This window comes from Vigna angularis, chromosome 6 (assembly GCF_016808095.1).
Source record: "Vigna angularis cultivar LongXiaoDou No.4 chromosome 6, ASM1680809v1, whole genome shotgun sequence".
Taxonomy (NCBI): Eukaryota; Viridiplantae; Streptophyta; class Magnoliopsida; order Fabales; family Fabaceae; genus Vigna; species Vigna angularis.
In genome coordinates this window covers 17,535,171-17,547,400 of record NC_068975.1, presented here as the reverse complement: position 1 = coordinate 17,547,400, position 12,230 = coordinate 17,535,171, and the positions used below count along the sequence as shown (strand labels likewise).

The 12,230-nt window shown below is 41.0% G+C and overlaps 1 protein-coding gene and 1 pseudogene across 1 annotated transcript; both read right to left on the bottom strand.

The window, feature by feature from the left end:
• Positions 1–2,990: 2,990 nt before the first annotated feature.
• LOC108330285 (uncharacterized) lies at positions 2,991–5,063 on the bottom strand. The gene is made up of 3 exons (XM_052879577.1): positions 4,599–5,063; positions 4,111–4,217; positions 2,991–3,993 (listed from the first exon to the last, which is right to left on the bottom strand). The coding sequence occupies exons 1-3, from the start codon at positions 5,061–5,063 to the stop codon at positions 2,991–2,993; spliced, it is 1,575 nt and encodes a 524-aa protein (XP_052735537.1).
• Positions 5,064–5,188: 125 nt separating this feature from the next.
• On the bottom strand, positions 5,189–8,563 carry LOC128197522 (uncharacterized; annotated as a pseudogene).
• Positions 8,564–12,230: the final 3,667 nt, after the last annotated feature.

The following is a 12,230-nucleotide window of genomic DNA, read 5'->3' as shown; positions in this document are numbered from 1 at the left end:
CTATAATCCTTTAATCGCATATGGTCCACTCATTTTTGCAAAAGGAATTTAAAGCAATTAAAATTGAAGCTATCACCATACCTTGCTACTCCTAAGTTATCCATTCATGCTAAAAAAAAATAAAGGAAATGCATCCAATACCCGTGGGCCACTCTTCCAGCCATCACCGTGCATCACACAATTCACCTACTCTACTTCTTCATTCTCCAACAATTGCTGCCAAATGTCCCATCATCTTATACTTTATCCTAATCCACTCTTGAATCAACATGCACACCATAAACTCCTGGAATCGACTACTTTCTTTTTTTTCTCCAAAGCTTCACACGTCCCATCATCAATCACCGTATGCTTCATTCCAGCAAAGATTAATCTTCTTCTTTCATTCTAGCAAAACAGTCCACGTGCACACCACTATTTCACCTACTCTACTCCTTCATTCTTAAATCAATAAAACAATCTCTCTTCTTCCACCTGTGACACCTACGTGCTGCTACTTCCCTTCTCCCATTAAAATAAAATAAACTTTGCTAAAAACATTTAAAGGTGCTGCTCCAGATTCTCATCTAATCACCGCATCCTCAAAATGAAAAGAAGAAAGCTCATTCACGGAAGGAGCACTCCAGGACTGCTTCCAGCTCATACGTGACCGTGTTTCTCATCTCCATTCCCTTGCACACCATTCCAGCCGAGACACGGTAGCTGCTGGACAAAATAGAATGTGCTTTACAAAAGTAGTGAATCACCGTGGTGGGACAATACTGGACGTACCCTTGTGATTTTTGATTGAATGAGAAATTAAAGAAAACATGGTTCTCATGAATACAACATTTGCATAATGAAAATAAAATTCAAAATATCTCTCCCATTCATCCACCGTGACAGCGTTCAAAAGCCAAAGAGAAGTTCAAAAACCACAACCGAAATAAGTGTGACGGCTGAACCCCACTTCAATCAAAAAGTGCAGAAAACCAATGAATAGGCAATGAGAATTCAGCGAAAAAGATAAAAATCAGCTCTTCATTCCATTCGTTCAAGCGTTCCGCCCCCCAAGAAAAAAAGTTCAAAAATACCATATAGCATCCAAAACTAAGAGTCGAGAGTGTGTACAGTGCAAATGGCAAGTGGCGGCCTAACCTAAAGGCCGTGTGTCTCCCCTTTAATAAGGGTGGGGTCCACACAAAAGAAAAACCCTAGGGTCCAAGTCACTCACTTCTAATTTTTGGGTCTAATCTAATTTACCAAAAATTGACCCAAAATATAAGAGTTGATTCAAAAATTCTAAACTACTGAATTACAATTTAATTAATTCAAAAATGTCTGTGTGGAAAGTCTTGAATTTATTTGGCATTCTTCCTGATGTCCCAAAATGTATTTCCGAAATTTTCCTGCACTTCAAAAATGTACTTAATCAGCTCAGAAAACCTAAATTAGCACAATTACAAATTTCCGACCAAATTAAGCAGAATTCGAAAAACGGGGAAATAACAAACAATTAAACACAATTCCCTGGTTTATTTAAGTGCAATAAACTAAATATAATTCAAGAAATAACGACTCATCAAAATAGACCACACTTAGTCTTTTGCACTCTTGGGCAAAACCAAAACGAAAACCAGGGAACTACTCAAACATCAGGGAGCCGACACAGACTCGACAGACAGACAACAAAGACTCCAAAACAGAAACACAGTTGCACAATTCTCACAAAATCTGGACGGTAAAAGGTATAGGCAGAATCCCACACAGAGTCAATGAAAGCAAATACTCAAAGAATCATCCAAACAGTTCAGTACAAGGAAAACATTCAATCAGTTCAAGAGATGAATCAAAAGCAACAGAGCCTCACAGATGCACACAATCAGTGTTTCTCTCAAGTGTTTAAGGTAAATCAATGTCACTCAATGCACTCAAGAAAGCAAACACAAATAGACTTGGCAAGCCCCTAATATCAACACTCAAGCACATACGCATGTTCAAATCAAAAGGTCTTTTCATGGTTGTAATGGGGCCAAGGACAAGGCAGGATATATCTGGATAAGAAGCTACAAACCATAAGGAATAGAGGAGCAATGGGGAACAAGTGTAAACACATTCAAACACACCCACAACCTCTAATTCCATCATCTTCTTGACTCCATTATTCACAATTATTCACATTTTTTTTTCACTATTTTTTTTTTGCTCTCTTTTTTTTTCATCCTGTCTCTTTTCTTTTCTCTCTTTTCAAAACAAAACTGTAAAAGACAAGATACACATATATTTACCAAAATAAAACAAGAAGAGGAACCAATTAGCCAACTCATCAGAAACCCCCAAGAGACCACACTTGTTCCCAAAACACTTCCAAAGCTCCAAAATTCCCTAAGGTTAAGGTAATCATGGTTTTTCACTTAGGACTAGTGTATGAGCATTCAAAACAAAGAAATGGGGGAAAGTATAAGCCAAAAAGGGTTTTCAAAGGATTAGAACAAGGTAAGCTTATTTGGCTAGAGAGGCTCAAGAACAAAACTGCCTTTATCACTTCCAAACATGCATATCAATCAAGAATTATCAACAAGAGTCAAGCCAAGGCATATGTGCAAGCAATCAAGAGACATATCACACACAAGAAAGAACATAAAGTGGCTCAAATTCTCACACAGGGCATTTGTGTCACAATCAATTCAACTCTCAAACATCATGATCATCTTCCAAGCAAAGAAAAGCAGGGAATCCAACATCTCAGAGTATCAATGAAGTGAAGGAAAACTGACAACCTAACCACAATCCAGAATTTACGAAAAGCATGCAAAACTGTACACAAGACACAACAAACTACATAAAAACCGAAACATGAACAAAGAAACATCCTCCCCTAATAGACCACACTTAAACGACACAATGTCCTCAATGTGTCACAATCAGCAGATTAAACAATCAGAACAATCATCAGATATCGACAAAGTGCAATAAAAGTGAGGAGGGAAGGAGAAAAGAAACTCCCTGAGTCAGATAGGAGGATAGGTGGGGTGGACCAAAGACGTCTCCTCCACCACTACATCCACTAAAGAAGGGTTGCTGAGGAAGGGCTTCAATCTATGCCCGTTCACCTTGAAGCTTTTAGCTGTAGATGGACCTTGGATTTCTACTGCACCATAAGGATAAACATTAGTCACAACAAAAGGTCCAGTCCATTTTGATCTCAACTTACCACCCATGAGGCCGAGTCTAGAGTTATACAACAAAACCTGTTGGCCAACCTCGAAGTCCTTTCTAACAATAGAACTATCATGGAACTTCTTTGTCCTTTCCTTGTAGAACTTCGAGTTCTCATAGGCCTCCAATCGGATCTCATCCAGTTCATTTAATTGCAACTTTCTTTCCTCTCCAGCTTGGTCCATGGAGAAGTTGCAAATCTTCATAGCCCAATATGCCCGATGCTCAATCTCGACCGGTAGGTGACATGCCTTTCCAAAGACAACCCGGTAAGGAGACATCCCTATCGGTGCTTTATAGGCTGTCCTGTGGGCCCAAAGAGCATCGTCCAACCTATTGCTCCAATCTTTCCTGTTGGGTTGGACAATCTTCTCCAAAATCCTCTTAATCTCCCTGTTGGAGATCTCAGCCTGCCCATTTGTTTGGGGGTGGTAAGATGTAGAAACTCTGTGTGTCACCCCATATTTCTTGAGCAAAGCTTGCATGGATCTGTTGCAAAAATGGGTTCCTTGATCACTAACAATTGCTCTAGGCACTCCAAACCTGCAAAAGAGGTGAGATCTAACAAAATCTACAACAACCCGAGCATCATTAGTCCTGGTGGCTCTAGCTTCCACCCATTTTGAAACATAATCCACAACAAGGAGAATATAAGAGAAACCAAAAGAAACAGGAAAAGGACCCATGAAATCTATACCCCATACATCAAACACCTCACAAAACAGCATAGGTTGTTGAGGCATCTCTTGTCTCTGTGAAATGGATCCTCCTGCTCTCTGACAAGGCTCACAAGTGCTGCAAATCCTCTCCGCATCTTTGAAGATGGAAGGCCAATAGAAACCACAGTCAAGCACCCTGCGAGCTGTTCTCTGTATCCCCAGATGACCACCAGGTGAGGAGGCATGACAAAACTGCAGGACCGAGTCAATCTCATGGTCCGGAATGCATCTCCTAGTAACCTGGTCACTACACAACTTCCACAAATATGGATCATCCCAAACATAATACTTAGCATCACTCTTAATTTTAGCAATCTGAGCACGTGATGCTAAGGGAGGAAAAACAGAAGCAACCAAATAATTTACAATGTGTGCAAACCAAGGAGTGGGGTGAGAATAAGAAATCATCAACAAACTGTCATCAGGAAAAGCATCCTGGATGGGCAACACATCAGCTTCATTCCCAGCTCTCTTAATCCGGCTGAGGTGGTCTGCAACCAAATTCTGTGCTTCACTCTGGTCTTTAATCTGCAAGTCAAACTCCTGGAGCAATAGCATCCACCTGATCAATCTAGGCTTTGACTCAACCTTTTTCAACAGAAACTTTAGAGCTGCATGGTCAGTATACACAATAACAGGTGATCCGAGCAAATATGACCTAAACTTATCAAGGGCAAAAACAATTGCCAACAACTCTTTTTCAGTGGTGGTATAATTTGCTTGGGCAGCATCCAAAGTGCGTGAAGCATAGTAGATCACTCTCGACAGCTTGTCAATTTTCTGTGTCAAGACAGCCCCCAATGCATAATTAGACGCATCACACATGAGCTCAAATGGGGCTGTCCAATCCGGTGCCTGAATGATAGGGGTAGTGGTCAAAGCTTCCTTCAGGCAATCAAACGCCTGCTTGCATCTGTCATCAAAAGGAAAGTCAATATCCTTCTGCAGCAGTCTGGACAAGGGAAGCGCCTTCTTGCTGAAATCTTTGATGAAGCGCCTGTAGAAACCTGCATGTCCAAGGAAAGATCGCACCTCTCGCACGCAAGAGGGGTAAGGCAACTGTGAAATAACAGATATCTTAGCAGGGTCTACCTCTATTCCCTTTTCAGAAATGATATGCCCTAGAACCAAACCTTGTTCAACCATGAAGTGACACTTCTCAAAATTGAGAACAAGGTTTGTTTCTATGCATCTTTTCAAAACTTTTTCCAGACTGTCTAAACATGCATCAAAAGAGGATCCATACACAGTGAAATCATCCATAAACACCTCTATGCAACTCTCAAGAAAGTCGCTAAAAGTGCTAAGCATGCACCGTTGGAAGGTACCAGGGGCGTTGCATAGACCAAAGGGCATCCTCCTATAGGCAAAAGTGCCAAAGGGGCAGGTGAATGTGGTTTTTTCTTGATCCTCAGGCGCAATATTTATTTGAAAGTAACCAGAAAAAGAAAACAATAATGAGATTTACCTGTCAGGCGCTCCAACATCTGATCAATGAATGGCAGGGGGAAATGATCTTTCCTGGTTGCTTGGTTGAGCCTCCTATAGTCAATGCAGACTCTCCAGCTGTTCTGCACTCTAGCTGGGATAAGCTCATCCCTCTCATTCTTCACCACAGTGAGGCCAGTTTTCTTGGGCACAACATGGATGGGGCTAACCCACTGACTGTCTGAAATAGGGTAGATGATCCCAGCTTGCAAAAGCTTGGTCACCTCCTTCTTGATGACGTCCATGATCACGGGGTTTTGCCTTCTTTGTGGCTGTCTCACTGGCCTTGCCCCATCTTCCAAAAGAATTATGTGCATGCATGTGGATGGGCTTATACCAGGTATGTCAGCCAAACTCCAACCAATGGCCTTCTTGTGCTTCCTCAGCACACCAAGCAACTTCTCCTCTTGAACAAAATCAAGGGAGGTAGAAATGATCACCAGTTTCTTCTCATCATCCTCCAAGTACACGTACTTGAGGTTATCTGGGAGCTGTTTCAGCTCAAGAGTGGGTGCCTGCAAGTCAGATTCAAGTGTACTTCCTGCAACGTGGTTAATGCATTCTCACTCTAAAGAGTGTACAGGTAAAGGCAGAACACTCATCTCATCACAATCCAAATTAATGTCCATCACAGATATGTCAACAACATCATCAATATCATGCATAACATCAATATCCTGGACATCACAATCCTCATCAAAATCCACAACATTATCAACATCATTCTCAAATCCTGATTCAAATCCAGATTCAATGCATGAATGCAAAGAAGATAGAAAAGAATATTTCTTCTCATGCACAGAATGAAAGTCTTCAACAACATATTCATCAATAATGTCATCCATTGCATCGATCCTAAACAGAGAATGGTCCTCAGCTGGAAATTTCATTGCATCAAGGATATTAAAATGAACAACAATATCAGCAAATTCCATAGACAAAGTTCCAGCATACACATCAATCTTAGTTCGGGCAGTTTTCAAGAATGGCCTGCCTAAGATAATGGGAGCGGATCCATGAGAGAATCCCTCCTCCATTTCCAAAACATAAAAGTCAGCAGGAAAAATCAATTCACCAACCCTAACCAAGACATCCTCTATGAAACCTGTTGGGTGGGTGACACTCCTATTGGCCAACTGAATGACCACACCCGTGGTTTGCAAAGGACCAAGAGACAAAGATGCATATATAGACAAAGGCATGACATTAACAGAAGCACCTAAATCAAGCATGGCATTCTCAAATTTATTGTTTCCAATCACACAAGGAATGCAAAATATACCTGGGTCCTTGCACTTTTCAGGAATGTGCGGGACCGACTTACCAATAAGCGCAGATACATTCCTTCCCATGCTAATCCTCTCATTGCCCTTCATCTTCCTCTTGTGTGTGCACAGCTCCTTCAAGAACTTGGCATACTTCGGTATCTGCTTGATGGCATCGAGTAGAGGTATGTTCACCTCTACCTTCCTGAAGGTCTCCAGAATTTCCCTATCCACCTCTTCCATCTTTTTGCTAGGAAGTGCCCGTGAAGGGAATGGAAGAGGGATAGGTCGGTCAACCAATGGAGAAGGTGCGGCAACGGTGGTGGTGGAAAAGGGAGAAGATCCACCTGAAAAAGAACCACCGGCTGAAAAAGAAGATCCACCCACCTCAAATGCCCTGCGTGGACAGTCATGGTCGTCCTCTCTAGGACAAGTGGCAGGCACGGGTGTAGGTGTAGAAGCGAGCTCTGAAGGCACAACAATCTGCTTCCCTGATCTGAGGGTTATGACACTCACATTCCTTGGATTCTGCACAGTCTGGGATGGTAACTTATCAGAATTCTAAGACTGCGCCTGGTTTATCTGAGTAGCCATCTGACCCATCTGGTTAGTGAGACTCTGTATGGAAGCTCTAGTCTCCTGCTGAAATTGCATGTTATCTTTCTGAAACTGCAGGTTTTGCATAGTCATCTGTCTCACTAACTCTTCCAATGAAGGTTTAGACGAAGTGGAAGGTTGGGCAGGTGCCTCTTGATGTTGTTGTTGTTGTTGCCTTTGGTGTTGTTGCATAGGTGGAGGCACATATCTGTTAGGTGCTCCAGCATTCTGGAAAGGTGGTGCCTGCTGCTGATGCTGTGGCGCATTGTTCCATCTAAGATTGGGGTGATTCCTCCACCCTGGGTTGTACCTGTTGCTGGACAAGTCATGATTTTGCTGTTGTGGCTGCCTGTTGTTGTAGATGTTCGTAGCATAAGCCTAAGGCGCATCAGAGGTAGCAGGGTGCTGTAAAGGACAGGCATCTGTATAGTGGTCACTGGAAGGACAGATAGCACATAGTCGTGCAACAGATGCAGATGAAGCTATAGATCTCTGGTTGGTAGTCAACTGTGTCACCAACTTCGCAAGGGAGTCAATCTTGCCTTCCAACTTGCTTTCAACAGCTGATAAAGACTGGGCAACAACATCATGTACGCCCCTCACCACAATGGCATCATTCCTGGTGCTAAACTGCTGAGAGTTGGAGGCCATCTTCTCAATCAATTGCCTGGCCTCAACAGGTGTGGTGTCTCCAAGAGCTCCACCACTGGCAGCGTCAATCATACCCGATCCATGTTGTTCAAACCCTCATAGAAATACTGGATAAGGAGTTGTTCAGGTATCTGATGGTGGGGACAGCTAGCATAAAGTGTCTTGAATCTCTCCCAATACTCATACAGGTTCTCTCCACCAAGCTGCCTAATCCCAGTTATGTCTTTTCTGATAGCTGTGGTCCGGGCTGCTGGGAAAAATTTATCTAAGAACAGCCTCTTCAGATCATCCCAGCTAGTGACGGATCTAGGCGCCAAACCATACAACCAATCCTTAGCAACATTTTCCAATGAATGAGGGAATGCCTTCAAGAAGATGTGCTCTTCAGGAACATCATGTGGTTTCATACTAGAACAGACAATGTGGAATTCCTTCAAATGCTTATGAGGACTCTCACCTGCAAGACCATGAAACTTGGGCAACAAATGGATCAGTCCAGTCTTGAGAACAAATGGAACGTCCTCATCAGGATATTGGATGCACAAGCTTTCGATATCGAAATCAGGTGCAGCCATCTCCCTAAAAGTCCTCTCACGAGGTGGAGGTTGTGCCATATTGTTCTCAGTGTGAAAAACAACAGAATAAGAATCACGTGCAGATGCAACAGATGCAGTAGATGCAGTATGCAAAAAGTACTCAGCAGTGGGATGCACAGATCCAATGGAACAGACTCAAAAACAGACTCTAAAGATAAATTTCTAGAATGCCTAGCTAACCTATGAAAAGTTCTATCAATCTCAGGATCAAAGGGTGGTATAGGCCCAGGATTTCCCCTAGTCATGCACTAAGTCACAACACCCTAAAATCATGAAACGATAGCACAAAAATTTTGAACACACAAAACAACCTAAACAAACAAATCACACACACTCAAACATACAAGACAAAACACAACACACAAACAACACATTATCAACACAAAAGACCTAAAACTGAACCGTTGGTCCCCGGCAACGGCGCCATTTTGATGAGAGGGTCGCACCTCCCACAAAAGTTGTGCATAAAAGAATGCAGTATAGTGCTAGGAAGTGACTCCTATGTCGTCTCTCAAGGACCAAATTGCGGTTCAGTCTCAGATCAAACATGTAGGGGGGGTTGTGAAAGGTTTGTGAATGCAATTTGACTAAAAATGAAAATCAAACACAAATGAATATAAATGAAAGCAAGAAAATAAAACTTCTCTACCATTAACCACTCATTCATCTATCAAAAGAAATTAAAAATTGCAATTGCTTATAAGGAACTACTCCATGACCGTGACATTATGTGGCAAGCAAAGAAAAAATATCAAAACAATTTGGATGTTTCTTCCTTCCAGACATGAACTTCCAACTTCTATAATCCTTTAATCGCATATGGTCCACTCATTTTTGCAAAAGGAATTTAAAGCAATTAAAATTGAAGCTATCACCGTACCTTGCTACTCCTAAGTTATCCATTCATGCTAAAAAAAAATAAAGGAAATGCATCCAATACCCGTGGGCCACTCTTCTAGCCATCACCGTGCATCACACAATTCACCTACTCTACTTCTTCATTCTCCAACAATTGCTGCCAAATGTCCCATCATCTTATACTTTATCCTAATCCACTCTTGAATCAGCATGCACACCATAAACTCCTGGAATCGACTACTTTCTTTTTTTTTCTCCAAAGCTTCACACGTCCCATCATCAATCACCGTATGCTTCATTCCAGCAAAGATTAATCTTCTTCTTTCATTCTAGCAAAACAGTCCATGTGCACACCACTATTTCACCTACTCTACTCCTTCATTCTTAAATCAATAAAACAATCTCTCTTCTTCCATCCGTGACACCTACGTGCTGCTACTTCCCTTCTCCCATTAAAATAAAATAAACTTTGCTAAAAACATTTAAAGGTGCTGCTCCAGATTCTCATCTAATCACCGCATCCTCAAAATGAAAAGAAGAAAGCTCATTCACGGAAGGAGCACTCCAGGACTACTTCCAGCTCATACGTGACCGTGTTTCTCATCTCCATTCCCTTGCACACCATTCCAGCCGAGACACGGTAGCTGCTGGACAAAATAGAATGTGCTTTTCAAAAGTAGTGAATCACCGTGGTAGGACAATACTGGACGTACCCTTGTGATTTTTGATTGAATGAGAAATTAAAGAAAACATGGTTCTCATGAATACAGCATTTGCAGAATGAAAATGAAATTCAAAATATCTCTCCCATTCATCCACCGTGACAGCGTTCAAAAGCCAAAGAGAAGTTCAAAAACCACAACCGAAATAAGTGTGACGGCTGAACCCCACTTCAATCAAAAAGTGCAGAAAACCAATGAATAGGCAATGAGAATTCATCGAAAAAGATAAAAATCAGCTCTTCATTCCATTCGTTCAAGCGTTCCGCCCCCCAAGAAAAAAAGTTCAAAAATACCATATAGCATCCAAAACTAAGAGCCGAGAGTGTGTACAGTGCAAATGGCAAGTGGCGGCCTAACCTAAAGGCCGTGTGTCTCCCCTTTAATAAGGGTGGGGTCCACACAAAAGAAAAACCCTAGGGTCCAAGTCACTCACTTCTAATTTTTGGGTCTAATCTAATTTACCAAAAATTGACCCAAAATATAAGAGTTGATTCAAAAATTCTAAACTACTGAATTACAATTTAATTAATTCAAAAATGTCTGTGTGGAAAGTCTTGAATTTATTTGGCATTCTTCCTGATGTCCCAAAATGTATTTCCGAAATTTTCCTGCACTTCAAAAATGTACTTAATCAGCTCAGAAAACCTAAATTAGCACAATTACAAATTTCCGACCAAATTAAGCAGAATTCGAAAAACGGGGAAATAACAAACAATTAAACACAATTCCCTGGTTTATTTAAGTGCAATAAACTAAATATAATTCAAGAAATAACGACTCATCAAAGTGACTTTGTGAACACTAAAGCATGTGTATGTCTTGATTGAAGTCTTTGTCATGAGCTTAATTAAAGTTTTTACTTATCTTGAAAAGAGGGTTTTTGAATGGAGTAAACCATTGTATTGATTGGTAGAAGACTGAGTTACATCTTGTTTGCTTGAGGACAAACAAAGTTCTAAGTTTGGGATTGTGATAACAGTTGAAAAACTGTTATTTTCATGCTTAAAATTGATACTAAAAGCAACCTTTAACACTTAGAAACTAGCTTGGAATCATGCTTTTGTTCATATTTTTGGAAATAAGAGAGCTGGACAGGTTTATGCTTGATTTCAGTGTTTTATGCAGGTTTTAAGGTGAATTTGGTGAAAGAGGTGAAGAAGGATAGAGATGGAATCAGAAAAGACATAAAAAAGTGCAAAAGGAGAAGTCGCAACTACCACTCAGCAGCAGTTTACCGCTGAGTGGCACTCAGGAACTCACGTTGGATCCGCTGAGGGGTGAAAATGTCGCTGAGGGGAAGAATCAACTCACGCACTTACCGTTGAGCGGTAGTTTACCGCTGAGCGGCACTCTTTTGGGCTTAGGCCCACTTTTATGTAATTTTACGAATAGTATATAAGCTTTAGGTGTTCCTAGGGTTTGTATCTTTGGCTGGAGACGAAGCAAACACATACTTTTCCACCCCTTGGAGGAAGATCTTGGATGCTTAGGCTACCTTCTCATCTTTCTAGGGTTCTATCTTTCATTCTTTCATTATTGTTCATATAGATTCACCATGAATATGGTGAACTAAACCTTGTATTGTTGTTGGGGAATCAATGTAGTCTTGTGAAACTCTCATATATGGAATTAATGTTTTAACATCTTACTTTAAGATACATGCTTTCTTTCATCATTAGTTAAGGTTTTTCCTCCTTGCTTAAAGCTTGCATTGTTTAACTCATTTAATGCCATGATTATTGATTTTGTCGATATGGGAACGTATGGGGAAATCTAGATCCGGGGAATTTCTCCCAATAGCATATTGCCTAGGCATAGGAATATGAGGGTTGGTTGCCGTTAAGCTTCTGCACTTCAGAATTAATTATTAGGGATGCTAGGAATTGTATGAACTCGTAATTAAGGATAGGCCTTATTGCAAGGTGATTTAGAGAGTGTGATACGACTGTCGCGGTCATACAAATTTGATGTGCAAATAAGAATGCAGTATAACTAGGATATGACTCCTAGGTCGTCTCTCAAGGACCAATTTTTGTCGGTTTAGTCTCAGATTTTTTTACACGAAGGGGGGGGTGTTTTTGTGATTTTGGTTTTGTGCTGAAAAATAAAATTAAAACTGGAATTTAAACGAGACAG